The sequence below is a fragment of the Folsomia candida genome, unplaced genomic scaffold (assembly GCF_002217175.1).
Source record: "Folsomia candida strain VU population unplaced genomic scaffold, ASM221717v1 Fcan01_Sc017, whole genome shotgun sequence".
Taxonomy (NCBI): Eukaryota; Metazoa; Arthropoda; class Collembola; order Entomobryomorpha; family Isotomidae; genus Folsomia; species Folsomia candida.
Window position 1 is genome coordinate 3,647,764 of NW_019091209.1, and position 27,990 is coordinate 3,675,753.

General features: G+C 38.7%; 4 protein-coding genes across 8 annotated transcripts; 1 reads left to right on the top strand and 3 right to left on the bottom strand.

Annotated features, from left to right (window-relative positions):
* Positions 1-1,018: 1,018 nt before the first annotated feature.
* LOC110856812 (signal peptide peptidase-like 3) lies at positions 1,019-6,572 on the bottom strand. 5 transcript variants are annotated; one of them, XM_035857277.1, is made up of 16 exons: positions 5,423-6,572; positions 5,224-5,348; positions 5,089-5,149; positions 4,935-5,012; positions 4,721-4,827; positions 4,483-4,617; positions 4,324-4,402; positions 4,110-4,222; positions 3,880-4,031; positions 3,772-3,804; positions 3,603-3,641; positions 3,429-3,524; positions 3,313-3,347; positions 3,142-3,222; positions 2,921-3,065; positions 1,019-2,768 (listed from the first exon to the last, which is right to left on the bottom strand). In XM_035857277.1, the coding sequence occupies exons 3-16, from the start codon at positions 5,118-5,120 to the stop codon at positions 2,700-2,702; spliced, it is 1,194 nt and encodes a 397-aa protein (XP_035713170.1). In that variant the 5' UTR covers positions 5,121-5,149; positions 5,224-5,348; positions 5,423-6,572; the 3' UTR covers positions 1,019-2,699. The 5 variants fall into 5 exon arrangements, with proteins under 5 accessions (XP_035713170.1, XP_035713169.1, XP_021961060.1 ...); XM_035857276.1 differs by having other exon boundaries at positions 5,224-6,572; XM_022105368.2 differs by having other exon boundaries at positions 4,739-4,827; positions 5,224-6,569.
* Positions 6,573-10,425: 3,853 nt separating this feature from the next.
* On the bottom strand, positions 10,426-15,911 carry LOC110856710 (calcium/calmodulin-dependent protein kinase kinase 1). Its single transcript, XM_022105227.2, has 9 exons — positions 14,754-15,911; positions 13,561-14,225; positions 13,349-13,470; positions 13,163-13,263; positions 12,808-13,083; positions 12,520-12,724; positions 12,364-12,412; positions 11,992-12,257; positions 10,426-11,922 (listed from the first exon to the last, which is right to left on the bottom strand). The coding sequence occupies exons 2-9, from the start codon at positions 14,161-14,163 to the stop codon at positions 11,760-11,762; spliced, it is 1,785 nt and encodes a 594-aa protein (XP_021960919.1). The 5' UTR covers positions 14,164-14,225; positions 14,754-15,911; the 3' UTR covers positions 10,426-11,759.
* A 3,712-nt stretch (positions 15,912-19,623) lies between these two features.
* On the top strand, positions 19,624-21,285 carry LOC110856690 (V-type proton ATPase subunit S1). The gene is made up of 4 exons (XM_022105193.2): positions 19,624-19,992; positions 20,076-20,210; positions 20,280-20,508; positions 20,603-21,285. The coding sequence occupies exons 1-4, from the start codon at positions 19,817-19,819 to the stop codon at positions 20,810-20,812; spliced, it is 750 nt and encodes a 249-aa protein (XP_021960885.1). The 5' UTR covers positions 19,624-19,816; the 3' UTR covers positions 20,813-21,285.
* LOC110856688 (contactin) lies at positions 21,286-27,980 on the bottom strand. Its single transcript, XM_022105192.2, has 18 exons — positions 27,572-27,980; positions 26,878-27,462; positions 26,548-26,789; positions 26,252-26,466; positions 26,080-26,107; positions 25,670-25,998; positions 25,385-25,585; positions 25,197-25,299; positions 24,938-25,119; positions 24,569-24,859; positions 23,773-24,495; positions 23,427-23,683; positions 23,161-23,343; positions 22,892-23,077; positions 22,624-22,801; positions 22,417-22,550; positions 22,125-22,311; positions 21,286-22,043 (listed from the first exon to the last, which is right to left on the bottom strand). Exons 2-18 carry the CDS (start codon positions 27,445-27,447, stop codon positions 21,913-21,915), a joined length of 4,140 nt encoding a protein of 1,379 aa, XP_021960884.1. The 5' UTR covers positions 27,448-27,462; positions 27,572-27,980; the 3' UTR covers positions 21,286-21,912.
* Positions 27,981-27,990: the final 10 nt, after the last annotated feature.

Sequence of the window (27,990 nt, forward strand, 5' to 3'; positions counted from 1 at the left end):
CTCTCTGGTTCCCAGGTATACTCACTGCGTTTAACCCCTTTTCCATCTACCACCACCACCACGGCCAGCAGAATACTTTAGCATAAGCATACTCAATTCATTCTCCTTTCTCTTTTTAGTATATACGAACGAACGAACGAACAAGTACTAAAACCACCACCGCCATGCAGAAACTATCTACCACAACATCATCCCACTACAGAGAGAGCAGAGACACAGAACAGAATTCGCATCTTGGTCGTCTCTTCTTTTACCAAGTCTCTCTCTTCTCTTCTCTCTCTCTGTGTTCTATCATCTACCTGCCCATACTAATCACTAACTATACGTCTATAGCAGGGAGATAGATAGACCGCATCTCTTTCCGACATACCGTGTGGACGTGGACGTGGACGGCCACACTGTTCTCGACTTTCTCCACTTTCTCCAATCACTGGCGCACGTCCTGCAAAGTACACCGGATGCCTTTCTCTCTGTCCACTCTTCTTCTGCTGTTCTCGCCTTACACAAACAAACCACACACAATCTTATCTCAAGACATTGCTTGTCTCGAGAACGAGGAGGTAATCTCATTTCCTCCTCGTCTTGAGGCAGATCGAGACAGCTCCTTCTCAAATTATGAGTGATTATTATTATGACTTGTGGTTTGGTACCATCCTCCACCTGGATGGTACCAAACCACAAGTATTCCCCTGTGTTCGGTCTCTCCTCTCTTTAAACAAAATCACTTTCCCCCCTCTCGTCCTCGTCCCCCCATGCAAGGAAATGTCATGCCAAGCAGTTGTTATGGAAGGGGTGGATGGATGGAGGATGATGATGAGATGACGGCATTCTCTCTCTCTCCGTGCCGTTCGTATTAAGTATGGGCCACTCTGGAGATGAGATCTCATTTATCATCACGGGAGAGAGAGAGAGGGATAGAAAACCCGAAAATCCGTTATTTCCTTGTGTTAGTGTTAGTGTGAGGAATTCTAAAAATGAGTCGGTTTCTCCTTCATGCATGACATGTATTATTGTGCACTTATTTTTACGTCCATTTTTTAATCTTTCTTTTTCAAGGACTACAAATTGTAACAAAAATGTCATCTTACTTTTACATACATTTGTGTATCGTAAAATCTGAACAATGTGGAAATTAAGAAAGAAACTTAAGTAGGAGGAGGAGGACCTTCTTATGAGAATGCACTATATAACAACAACACATTTTTTAAGATTTAAAATATTATATACTACGACGCAGTATCGCTTCTCTCTATCTATCAGTTATAGAGTTAAATCGAATCAATTCCTGTACAGAGGCGATGATGCCGTCGGCGGCGGCGGAGATGACTTTAATTTGCAGACTTATTTACATGTTGTGTATGTATGTATACTTATATATATAATGGTAAGAAAGATAGTAGTATTGCGAAATTGTGGAGGTTTTTGTCGCCTCATGCATCATCATCCAACTTGAGATATCGCCTTTCCTCCTTTCTTTCTTCTTCCCTTCACTCATAAACACATGACGATCACGATGGCCGAAGGACAACTGTTGACGTCGCCGTGGTCGTCGTCGAATAGGCACACCGAATAGAAACGTGATGCATCATCGGTCGGTCGTTGTTTTTTTTGTGGGTTGAAAGAGAGAGAGAGAGAGGAGAGAGAGAGTCGCAATAATTTGCGTTGCTTAGCTAACTCTCCATGCTCCAAACATCCGCCTCTGCTTGCTTGCACACACACCACTTTTGGATGTACGTATGTACGAATGTACGTACTTGGGTAAATAGGTCAAACGAGTTTTAAGCAAATTGTTACTACTACAAATAAAAACACAACGGTATGAGATATGTGTAGTACAACAACTCCAATCAAGTCAGCACTCAGAGCAAGGTACGAGTACAAACAAACGAGTATTAAATTACTTGTCACAAATTAATCATGTCTTCTTAAACAAACAAATTTTACCCAAAACCTAAAAAACAAAAAAGACATGATCCACGGGTAGGTTTGAATATATATTTATATAAACGGGCGTAATATGCTATGTGGTGGTGATGTCTGGATAATAACAGTTTCCTTTCTTTTCAACTCGTCGAAATCAAGTAGGGTTTAAGACTTTCTCTTTCTGGTTAAGTGGTCTTCGATTAAGTGGTGTGAGGAGATGATGATGATGAATGATGAGGGACGCGTAGGTTAAATATACACACGAGGAGGAGGAGGAGAGACAAACTTATGATCATGTCATGTTTTGGTAACTTAAAAATATTTGTTGGTCGAAAACGAGCAGGGTTTTCGAAATTATCACATCTGTCGAGCGCTTTACATGCCGAGATTCTTCTTGTGTTTTGCTTCTTCTTGCGGTTTTTTAATAATATAAAATCCTTCACTTCACGAATTGGGCAGTAGTCGTCGGAGTGGAGAGTAGAGTTGAATATTGCAATACTGATGGGTCGGTCGACTCTAAATTGCTTTCTTTTTCTTCTTCTTCTTCCTTTACACACTTAGCTTAGGGATTTGTTCTTCTTTGATGTCGATATATAGGTAGTAGATTGGCTTGCAGGTAGGTACGTAGTAAGTAGAGATATTGGATAGGAAGTTGATCAAAAGCTGCCAGAAACTACAAGTTCAAGAATTGAACAGAATTGAGTCATGTTCAAGAGTCGGCTTTATGTAATGTGTTGGTTGTTGGAGCAGCAGCAGCAGCAGCAGGAAATTAGGAATCACACGTCTTGATGCTTTGATGGGACATGATTTATAAATGGTTCACTCCACATGGTCCGCAAATCCCCCTGAAATCAAAGTGAATAAATAATTTGTAATTTGCTTTTGATTTTCATTGAGAGACTTTTCCATTCAATCAACGTCATACGCTATCTCAGTCACAGATAGGAAGAGGATTCCCACTGGGAAGTCGGGCACATTGATAAGTTGGAAGTGATACCTTTAAGTATGCCATAGTCAACAGTGGTAGCAACGTGAAGGGGACAAGGTATAGAAGAGCTGGTTGTGCTGCTTTGAAAACCTCGCTGGAAACGGTAGCGGTTAATAATCCTAAAAAATAACCGATGAGAGAGCAGTGGAAATAACTGAAAGTCATAAAAAACAAACACGTCACGATATTAGTTCAAAGTCATCACTAATTGAAATTGATGATGACGATACCTAATTCTACTTAAATGATTTGGAGTAGGAACCCCCAATTCTCCCAAATGAATTGCTTGGGATTTCTTATAAGCGTCGTATCTGGAAATATAACAAATGCACGTAAGAACCCGTGTATAGTAATACTTTTGAGAAACCTAAGCGTAATCAGTAGATGAGTGTGTCAGTAACCTTAACACGAAACATAATAAAAGTCCTGGCATCACCTGCAAGTTTGGAGAAAGTGCACGAAACGTTAGTCAATTTATAAGAGACAAGAAACTGGTGAAGATAAATAGCCGACTTACGATATCTCCTAAACCCAACATGGAAAAATGACCCGTAGTGTACATACTTGGAAAGACCAATTTTCCGGGCAGAGATAGCTTTGGAGGTACATAATTCTGTAAATACGTTCAATTACACAATGTTAAAGATCAATTCAGAATATCAAAGCGTATCAAAAAAAAGCACCAACTTACTCTGAACATTCCTCCTACGTGTAGTTTACGGGCGACCAACTATTAAGATTTAAAATGTGCATATATTAAAAATCTGGTTTAAATTCTACTTTCACTTCACCTTTTGATGCATATTATATATTTTTAATAAATTGGGTAAGTATTATAGTGTGAAATTAGAAGAACTTACCCCCATAGGATTCTCAGCCGGTCTTGTGGCAACCTAAGAAAACACAGAAACGTATTTAAAATCACAACCACATCCTTAATCAAACAATTTATTGCAGCTTTCTCTTACTTTCACCATGACGTTGGCGTTGAAGAGGTACGATGAGAAAAAGACCCAAAACACATCGTACAGAAGTAGACCAGTAAGTAGTAGTGTAGACACTTTTAAACTTGGTAGACGCACAAATGCGATAAATGCAACGCAAAGTCCCATACCCATGGCTAATAACAAGGAGAAAGTAGGACAATATTATGCGTTCTTAATTGCACAAATTTGAACATGTGAGTTTATAACGTTACCATCCATGAGGAGCCAGTGCCCTGTGAGAACCCAAACGCATACTATTGTTATTGAAAGGGAAAATGACATCAGTTCTGCTCCAGTAAACCTCCCACAAAATCCGAATGATATTCTAAACGAGAGACACATCAGGGTTAGTTACGTCTTTATTTATTCCATTTCTGCATAATTTGACACGAATAATAATAATCAAGGAGAAATGATAATACTTACTTATTCCCGGAAGAACAGGGTCGAATTATGTATTGACACATGGGAAGGAGGAGAAATGCTAAAGCTATTGTTGCGATAACTGAAAAAATAATTAACAATGAATATATAAATTTTGACTGATAATTGGTTTACTTTTACCTCTGTATTTTATGTACTCACCTGCCGTGCATATTGCGAAAAGCATTTGCATAGAGTCGAAGAAGAAGAACATGACGAGGAGTGAAATGGAAGCCCCCAGTGGTAGACACAGCGCTTGCATAGTATCCAAGGTTTGTACATCTAGACCAAATGTAGCTGATTTTAACGTCATTTTAGGTCATATAATGGACATAGTTTCAATAAATGTGTGCAAAAAACGACGGAAAGTTCAGGTTCATAAAAGCCTGGTAATTATCACCTAAAAAAAGAAACCTACTGCTTTCGTTGTTGTTCGCAATTCCAGTCAGCTTGGCCAATTCCTTCTCTTTCTCCCTTTCACGAGCCTCCTGCTCCATGTTTAACGATCTGTGGGGCCAATCAAACATTAGGACATTTTTACGAGTTTCTACGCCTTGTGGGAAACAATGCAACATTGGTCACTTTCAGGGAAATTTTATTATTGTGAGGCTTACCTGAAACTTCCATAAACTATGAGAAGGATGGATATAAGAAATGTGGACACTCGGGATGAGTCCATGATGGCGTAGGCCCTGCAAAACCACGTCCAGAACAAGTTTAAGATATTGCTTTAGCTACTGGTACCAGGAGAAAGTCAGGCCGACTCACCATTGATAGTCCTGGGTGCTGCTGGTACTCATATTTCAATATCACTGAAAATCAGAGATATCTAAAAACCCAAAAAATTTCAATCTTAAACTTGACCGTAATCAGTTTTATGATTCTGGTTAAAATTAAACTCACAGTTTTCGGCGTGTTGCTCTTCTCTCGCTACTTTCTCTTTGACAATCCTACCAAAATTGGATCCTTGTCATCAAAATAATGCATTTCGTTCTTGTATATGTATAATTTTAAGAAATGCTAAGTTTCTGAGTAGAAATTAGGTTTTGCAATTAGAGAGATGAGCTGCTCTTCTTATTTAATAAGTATAACGCAATCTTACAAATGCTAACTTTGGATGACTTTCACAACCACTTTTTCTCGAATATTTCTCCTTAACCACAATCTCCTAATATTGGAGAATTACTACTTTCGAGCACAATAAATAAACGCACTTTTGGTTATAATAAATGCAACATTATGTATAATTTTATGTATGTATATATCACAAAGACAACTACTACACTAAAAAATGACTCTATACGCCGAGTGGGAAATAATTATTAACACGGAACCACCACAAAGAGTTCTTGTTATCTTATTTTTCCCATACAAAATATAATATTTGAGGAGATTATGTTCCTACAATTTTGTGACATTAGCTTGGCCTTTGGTTTGTTTGACTGATTACGGAAACTCACTCTCAAACGTGATGAGTTTTCTGCCCAAACTAATGTTCCATTCATTCACTGGGATCTGCAATGTATTTTTTTTACTCGTAACAATAATAGCACACAACTTATAACTTTGGCTTATCTAGTGTAATCACGAGCCAACGCTTTCTCATGTGCAGATAAAGCAGCCAACAACAACACACTCGAGAATCAATCACCACCAGACCAGTTAAAGGTGTAAGTTCATAAGTGGTCAAATCGGTGAGTGAGTGTAATGTCGTCCTTTCTCCTCTCCAATTTATTCCTGGTCGTCGATTTATTACTCCGTCCTCCTCTGATTGGACTCCATTTTCCCGTTGGTACTTTTCCCCGTAAAAAAAACAATATTTATCCAATATTTTTATTAGTCCTCCTCCTCCCCCTTAATCTTTCCTTTGGATGGTTGTTGGTGAGTTATCGGCATGTCGGATAAATTATTTTGGTGGTGTGGTCTTCTACTAATAACAGTCTTTCGTACTTATCACTCGGATGGAACCAACCAAACCACTCAAGATATTAAAGAGTCGATTTACTTTTTTATTAGTCTTAAAGATATTTAGTTTACTCTGTTCAGTTTGTTACAGTTTTGTTAAGTTGGTTGAGGCTGATGGGAAATTGAGTGAGTTAACTTGGTAAAAGAAGATTGATCCACTCACTACTCCTCTCTCCTATCAACCACCACAACATAAAACACAATGCAATTGCTTTGGTGCAACCTGACGATGGGATAGAGCTTAAAGTCGTATCCTGTATAGTTTCTCTCTTCTCTCGTGTATTAAGTCGAAGGGAAATATGTATGTAATGTTGCACAGTCTGAGCAGGGCAAAAGTAGTAGTGGAGACATACATATAGTAATGCAAAGGCAGAGTATATGTAGCTCTCTCTGATGATATTATTCCTATACGAACTCAGAGTCTCTCTCTTCTCTTATACAGTTCTCAGAGTTGTTACACAAAGGAAGAAGAAGAAGAAGAATCGTACAAGAGTCACATACTTTACTTACGTACGAATCGTATCGTAGGGCTGCTGCTGAGGGGAGAAGAATGCTTGGTAAAAAATAAACTGTGAAAGCTACCCTGTCATAGCGGCATCATCTCAAATCCACGTAAAAGGCAAGAAATATGGGCTTCTTTTCTTATGACAAGATGTTAATGCGAAAAGCACAACAAAAATCCTGTAAGAATAATTATTATGAATAAGTAAGTAAGTAAGCTGACAGAAGGACGCTTCCTCCTCGGTCGTATCCTAGACCTTTGAGTCTGTCACTTTTCAAATAACTGCTGAAATAGGCATGATACGTGTCATAATGTCAGTTATACATAAGTAATAACCTACACATTTGAGAAGAAGAACACAATTATCGCTTTGAATATGTCAGGCCATGCGTGACACGGAGCCAAATCGTTTATAAGTAGATAAATTCACCTCGAAAATGATAGGATTCATTCATGAGGATAAAATTAACACATTTGAACAAGACTGAAAACAAGAGAAATCCTTTAAATGATGGCTGATAATAGGCATGCACATACATAGATCGAAAAGGTGATGATGATGATGATCGTCATCATCTTCTTCATGCTGGGGATGAAGCTCTCATTTCATTTCCGGCCTCATGCATCCATTGACACTGTACTAACTCTCTTAAATATAAAGCTGCTGTCGAGTTGAATAGTCGTTCAGTAATTGTGAGGCTGCTGCAAACCAAACCACAACAAGGTGTTGGAAAGTTGAAAACCATTTTACATTAATAAAATGACGATGGGGGACATAAGACTACTCTCGACTTGAAATCAGGCCACCAAGAACCCAATAGCCAACAAAAGGGTTCAACTTTATAGATGCGTGCGATGATTTTTACCTGTGACCAGAGACCACCACCAACCAAGCTGTGTATGTACTACTGTAATATGATACCATTGTGTGCCAAGTCCTCGTTGGAAATGATAAAGGACACACAATTGCAAATGGTAACAATAATGCACGTCTCAGTATTAAAGTTGCATATGGTTCGACTTTTATCAGTATGTTATTTATTAGTGCACTTTTGAGTGCTGGTGACGATTCCACATTTTTGAAATATAACTGCACTTGAGTACATAATTTGATGAAGATCGCTGCATAATATTTTTTAACTTGCGCAACGTACCCAATTATTTATTATGATAATTATTATGTTTATGATCATATCGGGCACACAAACTGCGACATTGAAATAGGCCTTCAAAAAAACGGACTCTGGTATACAATTTTTGGGAATGCGAAAAGTCCTAGACCCGTCCATGCATGATTGCTTTTCATGAATGCTACCTTTTCAGGTAAGGTATTAAGAAGTTCCATGCACTCGTATATAAATATATCGACATGCATTATGTTAATAGTGTGTGAATGCGTATAAACATGACATGAATGTACATATTATCAACTATTGGTATAAATAAATGCTTTATTTCATGTTTATCTCCAGTGGGATGATCCACATGCGGATTATTTTAAATGAATGCATTTTTAATATATCGTAAAATTTGTAACGTTACCAGATTGATTTTTTATTGGTAAGCAGTTCAGTTAATTTTTACTGGGCAATATCGAGAAATAGGTTGACCAAGAAGAAAATGAGTAATCAAATTTACGACAATTATCTCATCACGTACATTGCTTCAGGATATCTCATTTTCAATTTAGTCCGTCATTAGTACATATAAGTACAAAATTGCTGCTGCCTTGAAACAACATATGTTGGTTGAGTCCTAGGGAAGGGCCATTGCAGAAGTGAATGATCTCAGAATCATGTGCATTTACGGTGCATAACACAATTTTGATAAGTTGTGCCAATTCTGAAAATTTTAGTCCCTTGAACGTCCTTTCAAATTTGACATTGAACTAGACCAACCACAATAATGCATAAATGATGTCGGACTTACTTATTGCACTATTCTGTTAAATCTTAAGTATGTTGCATACAAATAAATGACCACCACACTGATGCCATAATGGTTCAGCACAGCGATAGAGGATATGCTAATCACCTACTGAATGCACTTTTCTGCACTCGCGCATTACCTTGTTTCTCATGCAGTGCAGTGTTTACACCAATTGCAAATCAGATTGTCGTTGGTCGCCGATTGTTGAGGAGGAGCAAACAAATGCAAATATTGCAACAACAGAGAAATGCTATGCAAACCAAGCAGTATATTTTATACGGGCAATCATCATCACATAACAGCAAATACTCATCTTCAACTCGAGTCAATTCGACATATTATTGCAAGATAATAATGCAACGAGAAGAATATAATGCTTATTCTGTTTCTCTACTGGTTTGGTTTGTGCTTTCTTTCTTCCCCTCTTGTACATAAATACAAGCCAAGCCAACAGCATGACGTGTATAAGTATGTATGTAAATGTGTATAGTTAGTTAGTTGGATAGTTAGCACACAATAAATAAAGAACTGTATGCCGTCTGCTGAGCAAAGAAATGAAAAGTATTATCCAACCACTCATCGTAAATAATTTCCTGAAATTTATTCAACTCGGAAATTGAATAGAAATTGAGACAACTCCCGTTGCGTATGATTTGAAAAGAATCACAACCCCCCGGAATACCGAGGAGGAAAGAATGAGGGAGGGATACGTACATACATAAATTGCTCTTGTTTGCAAGTGCACAAAACAGAATTGATGGTACAAAATAAATTTTGTTGTTACAATCTTCAATACATATCTAAACACAATAATTTAGTCAGTGGTCTGGTCTGGTCGCGTTGAGCGACATGGTTGAGATTTCTAAGCCTTGCTTCCTCTCCTCTCCTGCAGTTTCAGACTTTTAAAAAAAGATCTTCATCTCTGAAGCTTACACTTTTCTCAGATATTTATTATTGGCATTGCAACAATTGCAAGTAGGCAACAGCACGAGAGGAGACAGGACAGGCTCCGTACTTAAGTCTTTAATTTACCCAACAATGGGTAATTGTTGAACTTTTCATCGCATTATTGCATGCATACTACTCGCTGAGGTGTTATTTGCTAGTAGTAGTAGTTCAATAATAATGGTGGTGGTGTCGTCGACGCTTCATGCTTCATTACGTTGGCAATTACGGCTTTCATTCCACCACAGTTACTTGTTTTATTAGATATGCTCTCAATTTTTCAGGTATGGCTTTGCAAGCGGAGCATGTAGCGTTGGTCTAGTCAAGTCTGAATAGTTTAGTCATGAAATTCTGAATCAAACCAATAAATACGAAACACATGGTTTTTTTTTCTTCTTCATGATCTACTTCCCCCTTATTGTGTTGTGGGTATTGGAAAAAAGCGAATCTTGTATTTTTTCTGATGAGGTGATATGATGACATGAATGAGATTGAATTTGAATTTACCGTCAGATAAAGGAATCTTTGAAAGGTATTGTGCTCACTGGGGACGACTTTTGTTGTATGATTTTCGATATATTTATTTATTTTTGTGAACGAGAGAGCGTAGTTTAGATTAGTTTAGATAATCGTTCCGGATGGAGGCAGTGAAGTGAAGCGTCGGGCAGTACGAGCGATGATCATCTCGACATGGGAAAAGGGTTGTATGTATGCATTACTTTTTGGTGATGAAAGACAAATAAATGACAAATTCGTTCCCCGTGTAATTTTAATGTAGAGCTTCAAAATGTAGACGTATCTCTGACTGTTTATTAAAAATTGTTCAATTCAGACAGAATTAATTTCAAAAAGTTAAAAACGCTAAAAGTGGTGTGATGATGACTGCATGACTTGACTGCTACATGCAGACCGAAGGATATAATAAAGCATGTCATCATCACCCATCCGACCGAGTACTTGTAGACATAATGGAATATAAATCCGTAGAAAGACAAATTATTTAAAAGCAACAACAACCCACACGTATTATTTGTGTTTGTTTGTAGCGTTGACGAGAAGACATTTGATGTTGAGTTTTGTTGATGATTTCGCAAAAATTTAAGTAAGTATAATAATATATGTAGAATAATATATTTGAAATACGTGAGTTGCTGACAAGTATCAGGTAAGAGGAATAAGAGAGTATACGCAAAAGTCAGGTTATTGCTGGGTCAGGATGATAAATTCCTCATACTTACATCTGTATGTACGTATGTACCTATTTTTTTAGACTTTGCATACACATAATTTTTGACATACACAATATTTAGATATACTTCTTTTCTCCTTAATAATTTGTTTGTTTGTTTGTTTGTAGTGTGTGACAACATTAAATTGTTATTAAAATTATATTTATAGCACGTACAAGAAATTAAAACGTATATTGTTCCGACTGGAATGGCTATTAAGGAATAATAAAAAGTGCGTACGAAGGAATATGTAAGTTTGACTGACTACGTTACGTTACATAGAGTTGCGATATCTAGATTTTAAAAATTTGTTGTGTCACAGTATTATTAAAGTAATATTTCAGCGTTAAGAGCACCTTATGTTATTTAGTAAGTATCTGAGACCAAGTTTAGGAGAGATATTAGAGAGGAATGTTATAATGAGAGAGAGAGATAGGGACACATTGGTACACTCTTAGAAATAATTTTACTTTTTTGAAAAGTAAGTGCACTTTTTACTCCATATGAAGCAAAGTTTACTAAATCCAGAGTAACGCTTACTTGATACAGAGTAAATCTTACTTCATATGGAGTAAAAAGTGCACTTACTTTTCAAAAAAGTAAAATTTTTTCTAAGAGTGTACATATTAAGTATTGATAAGTAAGTAAAATTATAGGGATATTTTTTGTATAAGAAGGAATAAGAAGACACTTTATGAATGAGATGAGAGGACCTTGGTACTCCTATGTATATTTATATATGTGTGTGCATGATGATGATATGGTCATGGTTTATAAGACTCAAAAATAAAATTATATCTGTTGCAAATATGTATGAATAGTAGCAAGACTGGCAATGAGAACGAAACGATGAGTATTTTTGATTTCCATCAGTTTTTCCTTGTCAAGACTTGTGCGGCTGTGGGGGCGGGGGCAGGGGTCGTATCACTCAGCTTTGTAATGGGAGACCTCGGAAAACCAGATCTGACACAGGGTTGCTCCCACTTGGACTCGGTCACCATTGGAAGTAGGCCAGAGTCGAGGGACATTTTCCTGTCAAGTTTTAGAAGAAAAAGATGAAGAAAAATGTTTAAAAGGCGGAGATGCTAAGAGATAGCTCACCTTTCGAAGAGAAGGTCATACGAGCTGGGCGCAGAGTGGGAACGACCGTTGACATGGAGTAGATTTCTGCTCCCATAATTCCGCTTGAAAGGATGTTGGAAAGAATGATTTTTCAGCATGGTTCTGACCAGAATAATTGTGTCTATTTTTGGTATAGAGCGAACACAATTCATAACATCGTCCTCCGTTACTTCCACGTAGCTCGTGCAGTTTTCCTCCTCTGAGGGGAGTTGAAATTGGCCGTCTTTTGTTACCCAGTTGTGAATCTGTGGAGAATGAATCAATTTGCAATGGAAATTAGTATATAGCTGTGTTTCGGATTTGTGATGCAAATTGATATTTTATGTACATTTGTCAAAATAATAATCTTACCTTGATCTGAGGTAGAGTGATTCTTTGTTTGGGATCCTTTTGCAACATACTGCACAGAAATTTAACAAAAAACTGGTTTAGGTTTCTAGTTTTTTGTAGCAATGTATTGCGTAATTGAGAATGCATATTTTGTATAATATGATAAACGTTAGGTACCTTTCTAAAAGATTCTTGAGCAAAAAAGAAATTTCTGGAGTAGTTTTAAAGCATAGCTCTTCTGACTGAATTTTTTCGTAGAGTTTAATAATGCTCTCCTCGTGGAATGGGACTTTCCCATACACGAGGGCATACAAGGTGACCCCCAACTGCCAAATGTCGGCCATCTTCCCACTGTAACTTTCCCTTGAAGCAGCCAGAGCCTCTGGAAATTGGAATGGAATATTAATTAGATGAGACTGATGACACAATTCGTACTTGTGCGTATCACAGAATGTACTCATTTACCTGGTGCAATGAAAGCTGGCGTTCCCAAAGTGCTCGAAAGAATGGCATCGTCTTCACCATTGAACTCATTGCACACGCCAAAATCCGCAATTTTGATGTGGTCATCATCACTTAGCAAGAGATTTGAGGGTTTCAAATCCCGATGGCATATCTTTTGATAGTGCAGGTACTCTAAACCGAGGACGACATCTCGAAAGTATTTCCACGCTTTCTCCTCCGGGAGTGGACTATCCGTGGGCACTTCCAACACTTCTCCTCGCTCCAAAAGCTCAAAAACTAGGGTAATAATTAGTGTTAATTAGTACTAAATGGTTCGAATTGCATGATTTAATACTTCATTAGTGTATGTATGTACCTAGATATAAACTATCCTCGGCAGGGTCATCTAGAACTTCGACCAATTTGACAACATTAGTATGATCTAATTTCTTCAAAATGGCGACTTCACGATACACCCTAGATAGAAATTCATCCACATATGTAACATACTTAGGCACCCTTTTTATTTAAAATACTTTCACCAAAGAGAAATAAATTATACCTTTGAAGTGGATCCAGTGGATTTTCGATTACACCTTTCCCCTGAGGCTTTCGACTAGGAGCAACTCGACCAAAAATCCCAGCTTTCTGGAACAACTTTTTCTTTGAGAGTATCTTCATCGCCTAATATGTTATCGAACCAAATACGTGTCAAATCTTGTAATTGTTATGCCAGCTTACTATAAAATTATTATTGGCCTATATCCCGCTTACATAATGGTTATCATCCTCCTCATTGTACGCCAGCTTGACAATTCCATACGCCCCTCGACCAATCGGCTCCTTGAGTCGGTACTGATTTAGTTGCACATTATCCCCAATCCGCTCCACGCTTACTCTCTGCGATTCCTTGAATTGTCGTCGCCTAGCGAATGGTGAACTTCCAGGGGACGTGAAGGGGGAGAAAGGAAAGTTTGGGTAGATGGGTCTTCGACTAATGGCTTCACTGGCCCCCTTGGCAGGAACACTCGAAAAAGAGCTCATCTTGATGGGAGAACTCTTCTCTTTCGGAGGCTGTTGGACGGGGACTGCTGCGGACGAGGTCATCATCGTGGTCACAGATTGTTCTGAAACTAAGGTGGGGCGTGGAGCAACTGTGGGAACAATGACGCGGTCTTGTCCCAAAACTAGAGTTTCCAGCCGGACCCCCTCCTTTCTCATGTCCGAAACAGGCTGGGGAGGCAATTGATTGCCTATTGAGGACGAGACAGGGGGCATGGGGGGATTAGTGGTGGTTGTTGTGGGGCAAGATTTCCCGAACACGCCCCGTCCGCCGCCCGATGACCCCATGCTGTCTATCCCCCAAGACGAAGACATATCACGCACTTGAGAGGACTCCTCTACTTTAGCACCTCATTAATGAATTCCTCTTCGAATCCCTGTTGTTAAATGAATGCAATGAAATCAAGAAGGAGAAGAATAACACCCATAAAATTTATGTCCCTGTATTGTGCTCTCGGTAGACAGAGTGACAAAGACAAAATACATGTAAATGGCATTGCCTAGCTTTTATTACCTCTGCACCCACATTTCACGTTTTATATCTTCGTGACAAAATAACGTCAATCCTACACACTGGATAGTTCGACAAAGGGAGAACCACTCTCAAGTAGGTGGATACATTTAATTGCCTAATGAGATTCTTAATCTACCGTAGTTTCAAACTTTCCCAATTTTAAAAGTAATTTAATTTCTTTAAAGGAAAAAAATACCAGAAAAAAACATTATTAAACTTTGTTTAAGAAATTATGTTTTAAGGTCGAATATAATTTATCTCAAAGAAAACAAGTTTCTCAAATATCCTGTAGTTTTACTTATTTATGTATGATACCAATTCGTTAAACTACTCGGTTTGGACTGAATTTTACGAGGATGTTGAAATACATATTTGAGTGGCAGTTAGTTACCTTGAGAATGGAATTATATGTATCCTGCTCTTTCCACATGACCAGCTTTAACCACTTTGTCCAGCCGTGTTAAGGGTCGACTTATCTTCTCGATGATAAGGTCATCATTATAGAGTCCTTTAAATCCTTTCAATCCTTCTCGCAGTTAAAGACGTGTAAATGTACATACCAACCAACACGAGTGTGTAGAGAAGATGAGCCGTGAGTGAGTGATGATTGTATAATAAATGTAAAATGCGAAGGTCACAATCACTTTGTAACATGAGGTTGGTTGGCTAACTAACTAACTAAAACTAACTATGTTATGTTATGTCTGTCTACTTATTTGGCATGAAAAAAATGAACAACTTGTTCACTTTTATTATGGATGAGAGAGATAGTAAAGTAAGCAGTGGGGCAGTAGAGAAGAGAAGAAGAAGCACACCACAAAATATAAATACGGACGACGACGACTTATTATTAACCGCGATGCATTTTCCTTACTGGTTCTCTCACATGATTCCTTTATTTAAGTGAGATACACACATGCTGCTGACTCTGTTGTGATTGATGATGGCCTGGACTGGTGGTTGGTAGTGGTGGGGAAAGTGGGAGAGAGAAAGACTAGTTGAATTAAACTGCGTGTTGGTTGGTCGGCTGACTTTCTCTCTTCCTTCCTTCTCGACATAAACCAAGAACGGTACTGAGGACGAGACTCGCAAAAATCTCAAACTAAACAAGACGTGGTGGCTGGCTTTTAAAATGCAGAGGACAAACTCGACCTCCTTCTCGTCGCAGTTGAACTCGAAAGCTCGTCGGTGGTACGTATTAGATGAGAGCACTACTTTGCTTCGTTCTGGTACTAATGGGTGGTATAATGGAGAGGAATTGTGGTGCGATAAGTAATTTGATTATACATTGTTGTATGTACTCCTCTCGAGAAGCAATAAGGGATAAGTAATGCATCAAGATTTATCTCTCGATCTTTGCTGCCTTCAAGTGCGGTAATGGAGCGAACTTTATTGAGGGATCGGTCCTATATATGCCAAGAATTTATCGAAATTCGCAATACTTCACACCAACCACTCTCTATACAACTATTCTCCACTTCCTGCAAGCAAACCCTCAGTCCTGGCTTTCTCCCACTCTTTCTCTCTCCGTCGTAATAATTCAGCAGCAGCAGGACTACTACTACACACTCTTCTTCTGCTAGTAGTGAGACGACTATGTGTTCTCACCAAGAGCCAAGTTCTAGTAGTTTTCACTACGAGAGAAAGTCATGACATCGCAAATGCTTGACAAAAGCCCTGAATTGCTCTCTCTCGCTTTCACACTCAAGTAGTGATGCCTGATCTGGGCTGAGCTTTTGCACTATACGCGAACTACGACTATGTATGTATGTGTTTTATAAGTGAAAGCATTTCCGACGCAGGAGGGATAAGTACGTACTGCACTCCATCGCCATATACACTGCAAATATTTGAGATATCATCCCACCGACCGAGTTAAAGGGTTATGTGCTGCTGCTTCTGCTGCTTCTGCTGGTGCCAGAGTGGTTCGTATGGATTAGCAGTGGGAATAGTAATGCTCTATTTCATACGGGATTTCCCACGATTCTCTCTCCCAGTTGTCTCATCCTTCCACTTGTTAACTTTCTTTTGGGAAAATTGTATAGGTTTCCTTTCAGGATATGTAGCAGGACTACTCAGTATTAGTCACTATTCTATAGAGATACATACATACTCCGGCAATCCAACATGATTACATTCCAGCACCATCACCAACTCCTCGCTCTCAGAGAGTTTGAGCTCAAGGGAAAGAAATCTACTTTCTCCACCAGCAGCAGCTTTGGTCACAACATCTGTTTGTTCGCTCTTCTCACTCGTTCTCCCATTGTCCTCTGATGTTAGAAGTCGGATCGAGGAGGAGGAGGAGGAAAATCCTGCTAATGCTATTCTCTACATCCATCCAGCTCAGTGAACAACAACACCATGGACGTCGTGACGGCCCAGATTTCTCTTAATTGCCACGAGGGAAAGTAGTGGATACAACAATTTGTTCAGGTTGACTTTGGTCTGACAATGTTTTGCTTTCTCCATTACACATGCAAACAACATATCCCATGTCGCCAGCCAGCCACTGGGTCGGTCAGAAGAGGAGGAGGAAAATGTCAAGCAAACTTGGTTTGTTTGTTGGTCCTCTCGTTTCCATTATCTCTCCAGTGGAACGACCACTCCATTATACATAAATGTAATGTCCTTGTTTCAACTCTTTGACAGTTTACAACTTAAAAAAAGAAACCTTGAGAGAGTGAGCTCTCCATCTCGACATGTTTGTTGGCAGAAGGACAGCAGCCAGTCGGGAACAGACTTTTACATGAAAATCCGTTTATCCATGGTCCTTTTTCCGGCGTCATGCTTTTTCCTCGGGCAAGCAGACAGAGTTTACTTTATTATGCAACAGGACGACAGGAACATATTTTTCTTACTTTCTCCTTGTCCACCTCCTCCTCCTCGTCTATTAAATATTATTATGGTTGACGATGTGCATGTCGCATGAGGCTGGTATTTTTTATTCATTACTCTTCTTCATGCTCTTATGCACTTATCACATTGTGCAGCGGAGGATGATACCAGGCAGTTGGCGGAATGAGTGATGGAAGGAAGGATGCGAGTCATGGGACATTCATTCTATGTGAATATATACTTGCTATCAGGCCATAATCTCATATCCATGTGATGATATTGGGCAATATTTTTGGGCAAAAAAATAATAGTCGTGTCCTCGTTTATTTTGGACATGAACATTCGGAGAAAAAAACATACAGAGAGAAAAATAATGATTTCTTTCTCTCCACATTTGCGTACTTTGTACGTAAAAGTTCTTGAGGGAAAAAAACTTCGCTTTGTGAAAGCAGTCTAAACTTTTTCATGCCTTAATAATTTAACGGGTAAAAGCAAAGAACCAGTTGCACATCCTCGTAAATGGTTTTCTTTCCTATCCTCTCGTAGTTATTGTCCTTCTCTTGTTCTTGTTAGTTGGTTGGTTGACTGGTTGGGATAGGAGGAGGACATGAAAATAAGTTGTGAGACACAAAAGGACGAAATAAACGATGGCACAATTCCTCAGTAAATAGCTTGCGTTTTACTCTCATGTACGCCTGACTGATTTCCCTCTGATGGATTGATTCCAATTTCCCAATCATTTCCTTTCACGTTTTCAAACATGCCATTAAATGTCCTTCTCTGCTCTTCTGGTCCAATAATAATAGTAGCGAAACGTAGTACGTCGTGCTTTTCAAAGGAGTCCAATAAATATAAACTACCGACCGACAACCAATTCCATATCTGTGTTGGTATCTATATATATGTACATACTTATTTGCCTATTTGGAAAGCATAAGTCAGTCACTCAGTCAGGCAGAAAGTTCATAAAATGTTAATTATCATGCCCAATTTCATAATTGGTTTTAAAATTTGACTTCCCACTGAGCAGAGCTGACATGGAACGGAGACATTAAATAATTTCCGTCATGGTCACCACCAGCACCACCCAGCCTGAAAAATGTCTGGTAAATTATGGACATGAACACTAAATAAGTATGAAACACGGCAATCGGCATGAATATGATCTAGTCTGTCTGTAGTCCTGCTGCTTTTCTGACAAATGCACACCACCACCTCCAGCCAGCTCAGTCAGTTACAGCCCGTAAAGTGTAACCTCTAACCTTTTTGTAACCTTCACCCGAATGAATATCAAATTATTTTTTATACAGGAAAACTTGCATGTTTACTTTAATCTTGCTCTTTTCACCCGTAACAAAAAAAATTGAGAGGAAAACATTTTTTTCCGGGAAAAAAAATCTATTGAAAATTACCCAGAAAAATCCCACCATTCATTTATGGTTGTAATGCAAATTGAATTTTTTTCATGCATAAAAGACTGTTTTTCTTCATATAAAAGGGCGAAATTCACCATTTTTCGTACAGCTTTCTCTCGTCTGGATAGGTCTCTCTTGTAGAAAAGGAAGAAGAAGATGAAGAAGTCAAGTCAACTCTCTCGTCCGCATAAACGGAATGCATGCATTATTCATACAATGGAAAGATGAGGAGAAAGCATGGGCCGACGATGATGCGAGTCTTCTGGGACTGGCAATAACTTTCACCACGCCAGATCCACCAACCAACACTGCCTTCCTTCCGTCGTATTGTCGTTTTGAATAAGTCCTTTTCCACATCCTTCTCATCCTCGGTTTGCTCTAACTCCGGACGGAACGAACCACTTTTCAGGTTTTCACTCTCAACTTGACTGAATGCATTATATTATGAAAGTCCGCCACCACAGTTTCATGTGACATTTGGCATTTGTGTACATGATCCTAATTCCGATGGCACCACACAACATGTTAGTTTTAAGCAGAAAGAGGAGAGAAAACTTGTCACTTTCTCCGACCTATGAATGGAGATGTTACAAGGAAAGGTTTGGGGGCAGGGGGAGAAAGTTCTCAATTTCGGGTTAACCGGATCACAAAATGCGGATTTTTAAATGATGACGGCCTGGAATATGATATGGACATATAGTTGAACATTTCTGAAATTAAGTTTAACTTTCTCCGACCTATGAATTGAGACGTTGTATATAAGGAACGTTTTGGGGGCAGGGGGAGAAACTTATCAATTTCGGGTCAACCACGTCACAAAATATGGATTTTTAAATGATAACGGGCTAGAATACGATATGGACATACATTTTAGCATTTCTGAAATTAAGTTTTCTTGCTTATCATCTTTATAAATTGCAAATTTAAATTAGAAAGTTGTGATTTGATTTGCTGAAGGACTTTCTCCGTCCGTTTTAGTAGAGACGAGACATCGAGTGCGGTGCGAAAGTCAAATCTTGGTCTTTGGGTGTAGTCTCCCAACCTCTATTCTGCTCCTGATGTTAATTTTGCAATTCGTCATCTCTCATCTCTCGCCAATTTGTGACTGAATTAATTTATGAAAGTTATTACCACACCCACTTTTTAAGATTGGAAGGAGTAGTTAAAAGTAGTCGTGAAGTCGTAATTGGAGTGGGATTTAAAGATGCGTCTCCCCGTGTTTGCTGCGTTGGTGGGGTTGTGCCTCAACAATTTCGCCTTGGCGCAGGGACCTAAGCCAAAACCTAAGCCATTACCTCCCATCATTGTTCAGGAACATGGTCTCATCATGGTCATGAACTCGTCTGATGTCACTCTTCGGATGAATGAGGCTAAGGACAAGTAAGTATAGATTTGCTTGGGGGGAGGGCGTTTTTTGTTTTTAATAGTGAACAGGGTTTTGAAGGCAACTTTTCTTATTGCAGGCTCTTCAAGGCTTCCTTTAGCAAAGCTACATTCGCTCCGGTTCAGGAAGATACAAAGACGTCGACAGTAACTATGACGTTCGGTGCACCAGACACGATTTCCAAAGACCTTACAATTTCAAATTTCGCAATTACGTAAGGATTTTAAGCTGTGGTGTTTCTACAAAATGGTTATGCAGAGTGTTTATTGTCATATTTGTACAGGTTGAAGTTTGCAAAAGAGGGCACTTATTGGGTCATGTCGAACGCTACGGCAAATCTGAAGGGGACAGAGACTGGAAAACCTTTCGATTTCGCAAACAGCGTGCTCATATCAGACATTGGCTTGTATGCGCCAGACTCGCATTCTTTCCATTGTTCGCGATTTGGTTCGCTTTATCCGGCCGAAGGGGGTGGCAATCACTCATTTGCGATTGACTTGAATCACTTCCAGGTAAGAGGCTGAATATTTTTCGGTATATAATTTAACGATTTAGCGAATGAAACCTAATAGACAATAAACATTATAAATTCTTTCTCCTGAATAGGTCCAACCCTTTTCCAATAACACAAAAAGTTTCTCCGAAGCCTACGAATGTGTCGGGTTCTTTTCCATCGGAATCTTGTCTGGTATTTTCATCACACTCATTCTAATGGCAGTGATAGCGTGGGGACTGGCTATGATTATGGATGTCAAAACAATGGACAGATTTGATGACCCTAAAGGAAAACCTATGACGTTTGGTGGAACAGAGTAAAGCCAAATCTGAGACACGGAATGTATTATACGTTTGTTTTTGAGAAAGAGCGTGTCAATATTTCCTGAGTAGTAGTGTTATATAGTTAAAAAACGAATGAGAGAACGACCCCCACTTCTGTGTGCATTACTTATTGAAAAGATTTCCCTTCCCAAACATTCCATTTTCTGCGATATCATTATGTCATCGGACTATTTTGCATTTTTCGTTTCTAAAATGTAACAAAAAATGTATGACGGCGAGTCGACTACGATTTGTATGTATAATCTTAGGTGATTGTTTTAGTGCGATAGTTTAGTTATATATGATGATCTGTGAAATAATGTATCAATATCAATACTCTAGTCATCACTTAGTAAATGAAATCTTGTGTTTTCTTTCTCAATTTGAAGTGCGCTTTGCGCATTCTTCTTTTCTGTGGGAAGACAACTAAATATTGATTAATAAATAAAATTGTACAAATGCGAAGGGTATAACACATGTGAAAATCTATTTATTCTGGACGGTTCTTAAGCATATTTTTTTGTAAGTTCACTGTTGGTTTTGTATGATACACTAAATACTAATAATAATTTGCTCACATATAAAATATATAAAAATGTACTAATTCTATTTCCTAGTAAATGTCTGTGCTTATACCAATATATAGTTTTTCTTCCTAGATGCGTTAAATACTCACAAGGCTGAGATTCACAGAGATTGTCGTTTATCATAAATATGGACGAACAGGATATGAACACCAACATTAAAGCATTTTGCGTTTTGGAATGGCATACAGTGATGATAATGTCATGCTAAGTTAAGTATACACAGCTACATTACAAATAATAAGCAGGCAGAGAGACTCGCAGGGTATGTAGCTGCTAGAGAGAACTGGATGTAATAAGTCTACATATTTGTTCAGTCTTCTATACTTATAGATAAGTCACCGGTCCATAATTTTAGCATTCGTCCAAAGGAATGCAATATTCAAGACTGTCATGTACATAATTTTGCGGAGGCATGTTTTGGTTTGTGTTCACGGGGAATGTTAACAGTAAAAAAACTATAAAAGTCACTAAAACCACAATGTTAATACGAAGAAATAATCTAAACTAAAACTAGAGTTGCACATGATTGCGGTTAAAATCTGAAATGATATTAAAAAAGAATAAGCCCACCACGCTAAGTACACACTGCAGGATTGAATGTATTCTTGGGGTCGCACTACTCCTGAGAGCTTCTGGGTCACCTGCACAAAAGTAAACAATAAGAGTTGTATGTTTAACGTAAAATAATGATGAACAGTCTAAATATTTATAAAAGTACGAACCCAAAATGAATTCCTTGGCAGGTGAAGACATCTTGCCATCTCCTCCATTCGAGTATGCAAGCACTCGGAGAACATACATCTTTCCAGGCTGTAGTCCTCCAATCGTGGTTTCCAATTTTCTCGAACCGATTGGAATGTATGTATCGTTGGCAGTAGCGATGTCTTGATCTGCTTCCCAAATTCTCACCTAACAAGTTCAACAATATGGATATAGTTAGCACTTACTTGTTTATTTATCGAGTTTGCATACATACTTCCTGTTGATTAAGAGAAAGTAGGCGAATTGACGTACCTTGTAACCGCTGAGAGCTTCTTCATCAGTTGATGGTGCCACGTATCTCCAAGTGACTGTAATAGTTGAGGGATCAAGCGCGTTGACAATGACAGAAGTTGGAGGTTTCTGTGGGGCCTTTTTCAATGTTCTCTCTAAAAAACAGTACCCAATGTTTAAACTTATATTCGAATCAATTATTGAAATTCATTCAGTCCTAAATCTCACCGTATATAGGTTCACTGGCAGGTCCAGGCCCGGCAGAGTTGTATGCCATAACTTGTACGTAATAATACGTGTTTGGGATCAAACCAAGAATAAGAGCGTACGGATTCTTTGACCGACTTAAATAATTTAATGCTTCCGCATCATACAAATTATTGTCCTTCTTCTGCCAGTATCGGATCTAAAAAAGGAATAAGAAAATTGAGTATTAGTTTTTCACTAACGGAATAACTAATAAATGCTCGCTTAATCCTTTTATTGTTTTGCATACCCGGTAGCCCAACAATTCTCCACGAATCTTTTCTCTAGTTTCTTCCACCGCAGTCCAAGTAACATTGATAGCAGTGGAGTTGTAAGGAATTGGCATAACCACTGTAGGTGTTGTTTGAGGCATATCCTCCGCACTGTAGATTCGAGATGCTAGAGAAATTGGACCATACCCACGAGAGTTCCAAGCCTATAAATTAAAATAATGATTAGCATAATTGGTCTAACGTAATAATACTTCGTTTTTAAAACATAAATATATTGTCACCACACCTGAACTTTCACTTCGTATAAAGTGTAGTAGTAGTTTGATGGAATTGAGACGGCGTACATTCCAATGTTTCCCCATTTGTCCAAAACCTGAGTCTGATACTCTTCGATAATGTCTTCACGGTAGCGACGCCAAAATATCTTGTAGTGAATTCCAGGAGCATTCTGGTCTTTGGGTGGAAGTGGCTGCAATATAAATCAAATTAATTTGAAAGATTGACATTAAATGGTAACAACTATCTAATTATCGTAAGAAACCAATAACTCACATCCCAGGCGAGACTCAACGAATTGGTTTTGCCTCCACCACCAGAAACCTTTCTTGGTGCAATGAATGGTGGTGCTGTGAGGGTGTTGTATTGAGGGGAAGGGTTCGAGGGCTCCCCAGATCCAAACTCATTGGATGCAATAACTCGGAACTCGTAGGCACACCAAGGAGAAAGCGTCCCCAAGATTCTGACCTCCTTTCTTAAATTCTCGCCAACTCGAGGACCCAATGTTCGATCTGCATCAAACGCCGTGACATCTGAAATGATTGATTGATCAATTAGTTTTACTAGTCATGCAGTAAATCTGTATATCTATGAAAATAATGGTGTAGTCATATGCACTTACTTATAGCCAACAAATCCCATGTGGAGTCCCATTGTGTTCTGCCTTCAATGGTATACAGATATGCAATGGCGCCGTTGGTCGCTCCATCGGTCCATCGGACGGTGGCGTTAGTGGCAGAAAGGTCAAACGCTTCGACACCCCCAGGAGGACCAGGTGGGCCACGAATTTCGACACGGCTTCCGGAAAATAATTTTCCAACCCAGCTTATAACCTCACATTCGTAGTCTCCCTTGTCGGCCAATGTCAAGTTGAAAATTTCTAAATAGCCAAATCTCGGATCTAGACGAACTCTAGGTAACGTGTCATCAATCCTGAGTCCATTGTGTCTCCAAATGTAAGAAATGTCAAGGGAAGGATCCGCATCTGCACGACACCGAAGTGAAAGTTGTGATCCGACTGCATACTGAATTCGATCGGGAAGTTGTTCCACAAGGATTGGACCCCTTAGCACGGTCAGTCGTCCAGTACTGTCTTCCGTTCCTCGTATATTGGTTGCAATGCAGGTGTATATTCCAGCATCATCTCGAGAAACGGGCATGATCTGCAAACTTCCACTAGGCAAGATTTGTCTTCGACCTCCGGATCCAATAAGATTGCCGTCCTTTCTCCATTGAACTCGTGGCCTTGGAGCGGCTTCCGGATCACAGCGAATCGTAACGTTTCCATTTTCCATTGCCAATATTTCAGCGTCAACGGGTCGCTTTTTGAAACTGGGTCTTAGCACTACAAGTTGAACAATCAATGTGAATAGTTTTATATAAACAATATAAAATGCAATTAATTATAGACTACTTACGAAGGACCCTAAGTTGGGCAGATGAGAATTTAACAGCCAAGGAGTTATTTGCCCTACATTGATACATTCCTGCATCCCTTTCTTCGTCCAACTTTCTTATCGTCAGCACATTGTCTTGAACAAAATATCTTCCGATATCCTGCGGATGTAATGTTTCCCCTTCTATCATAATACCGTTCTTGTACCATTGATAGGAAACGTCAGGAATTCCAAAGGCTTCACATGTCCATGTAAGATCTGAGTCCTTGTCGAGATGTTTGTTTTCAAGGGGGATGGTATAATGTGGAGCAGCTAGAAATAAGAAATGGTTGGAAAATTTCGTTTTACTTGGGTTAAAGTTTATTATTAATACATATTGTTAGCTCGTACCTTGAATGCTTAAAGTTACAGAAGCCTCAATGTACAGTCGGCTATTGGATGCTCGACAGACATATTCTCCTTGGTCTTCGACTGTCACGTTTTTTAGTAAGATCACTCTATTGTAGTTTGATAAGATTGCCGTTCTTGGAAGACCAGAACCCTTCCTCGTCCAGTTATAAGAAGGGACGGGACTGGAAGTGGAACAGATAAAGTTAGGCATATCATTTCAAGCATCTGTAGACGTAAAATTGACTCGAGATTCACTCACTATCCAAAAGCTACACATTCTAATCGAATCATGTCCCCAGCTTTCGGAGCTTCAGGAAAGACTTTGGGGAAATTATTAGGAAACTTGAGTTGTTGGGGATTTCCTAAATAAAACAATTACAAGAAGTAATTAAGTATGAGGGTAAAATAATTTAATTTTTTAACGGTATGTAAATCAACTAGACACACCATGAGGTACGACTTGTAAGTTGAAGAATGGCCCATTTCTTCCAGAGTCTGAAACTGTACTTTGAACGTTGCAACTGTATTTGCCAGAATCACTCATATCTACTGCTGAGATATACAAATTTCCATCGTAAGACACAAACACTCTTTGGTCTTCCTCCAGGAAGTTGGGAAAGTAAGTGCGAGACCAGTAGTAGTGAACAGCTTTATAAAACAATACAAGAATTTTTAGGATTTGCTGAATAACTTACAAATATTAAAGCAGATTTGTTGACATCTTATTAATACCTGGAAAATGTTGGGGTGGGTCGCAATAGATTGCTTTTCCCCAAAACTGGTTAGCATATTCTGTAGTTCGAACAAGTATAAATTCCGCAATATAACCGAATGAAAGAGAAACAGTTTCCGAAATTATGGAGCCGAATTCATTGGATGCAATACAATGATAGTTTCCTCTGTCCACTTTTTGACTTGGTTCATGAATCACGAGAGATCCACCACTGACGGTGTACTTTTGTTCCTTTAATGGGTCGATACGATACGAAACTAGGGTATTGTTCCGATATTCCTCCTTAAACCACATGTATGTGGGGGCAGGCCATCCACCAGCAACGCATCTAAATTGAAAATAAGACTGATTAACAACATGGTAATCGGTTACTTATTCAGTGAATCCATATATATGAATCATTCCATACGTTAAAGTAACATAGCTGAGAGGAACTCCTGTAATCAAAAATACTTCATTAAAAAAAAATGCAAACATGGGAGTGGTTTATGAAACTGATGGAACTCCTATGGAACTCCATAGGCTATGAAACTGATGCATCAAAATCGGAAGAATTATTATATAAATCAAAATTCTCGAACCTCTTGATATGTCGAAAACTTCATTCTTTGGTTCCTTGATAAAGAATGGGCCTCTAGGAATCTTCTTTGGGTCAATTACGTCAAATCCATATTCAAAATCTCGATTGTCCACTTGAATGTAAGGCACTTGGGCTAACGGAACTTCACAAATGTATTGGTGAGCTTCCTGACCTGACACTTTAAGAAGGCCCCACATGCTCCTCATCTCTGAAAAACTGCAAAAACATAATTAATGAATAGTAAAAAAAATAGCGCAACTACAGTGCAATTAAGTTGTCAAATCATTTTTATCATACTTGTAAGCCACATAGTTGTAAACTTCTCCAAAATTATAAACCGGAAGTTGATCTTGTAAGAAGGCTTGGTCCATGTTAATCATTTGAGTCCCATCGCCATTTGTCCACAATCCAGGAGCGGACTGTCGCGTTGACGTATACCACGTTCGATGATGCGGGTCAGAAGCAAGCAATTTTCGCACAATCCAACTGTGTTCTTCCAAATTATTCAGACTTAGTAAATCAGCTCCATTTCCATATGCCTAGAAAAATTGCATCAAAATTTATAACACCAAAATTCCAAGACCGAAACCCATAACTTTTTTTAATAATAAGTGCATCATTAAATACCTGGCAATTCCTCTGTGCCTCATTACGCGTGTGAGTTGGGGACAGGACAAATTTGTAACAAGCCTGTTGCGGTGACTGATTTGGAGGGAACAAGTGCCACCCTTGAGGACATTCTTTTTCATTTTCAATCCCAGAATAATAGCTTGAATCCGACGTATCAAATCTCGGAGGGCTGGCAAATGGATTTCCAAAATCTCTCCTGGTTGAAAATGGATTGAAGGGGTCTTGTCTTGGAGGAAGACCTTGAGGCGGAAACGAGTTAAAGGATCCATCAAATGGGTTAAAATCTCGTTCTCGATCCCGATCCCGGTCCCGTGGCGAAATAGAAGGTGGGGGTGTTAGAGGAGCATTATTTGCATTATTGTTCAAAAACGGATTCCCAAACGGGTCCCTATCTCTTTCTCTGAACGTTGATTGCTGATTTGTATTGTCCAAGTTGTTGTTCTGGTTGAAGGGGTTGAAATTGCCATTATTATTATTATTATTATTAGATTGTGGTGGTGGAAATTGTCCATGGGTTGTTCCCAAACAGAGAGACGCCAAGACAATTAATCTCGCCCAAGCAATCATCCTGTATTTTCACAGCTGAAAAACACAAAAGTTACACATTAAATTAAATATAACAAATATGGAGAAGAATGTCAATAAAAAATAGCATTGTTTTTACAACATAAAAAGTATAATGACAACTTACACTTTCCAACTATTTATCTATCAACTAATTTCTTTGTATATAAGCTACAAAGCTATTGAACGTCGCCAGCCTTAGGACAATGGACACCACTCTCCATTTCATTCAAACTTATGAAAATTAATTAAATCCAGCTTTCACATTAATTTGAGTATCAAGTTAGTTAAAACTAAAAGTGTAACTGTTCCAGCTTATGCTGTGTCAGGTATAAAATTGTTACAAATTAACCATAAACTAAAATGCATGCACAAACTAACAAACGCTGTCACTATATACCAATTAAAAAACAGGACGCATACTTTTTTGCAAATTGCAAAATCGCAATCCGTTAAAAAATCCAACTTTTCCGCAACAAAAACACCCAACTTCCAACCCAGCCAGCTAAAAAACCCTTCTACACTTACGGAACTAGAACCATTCTA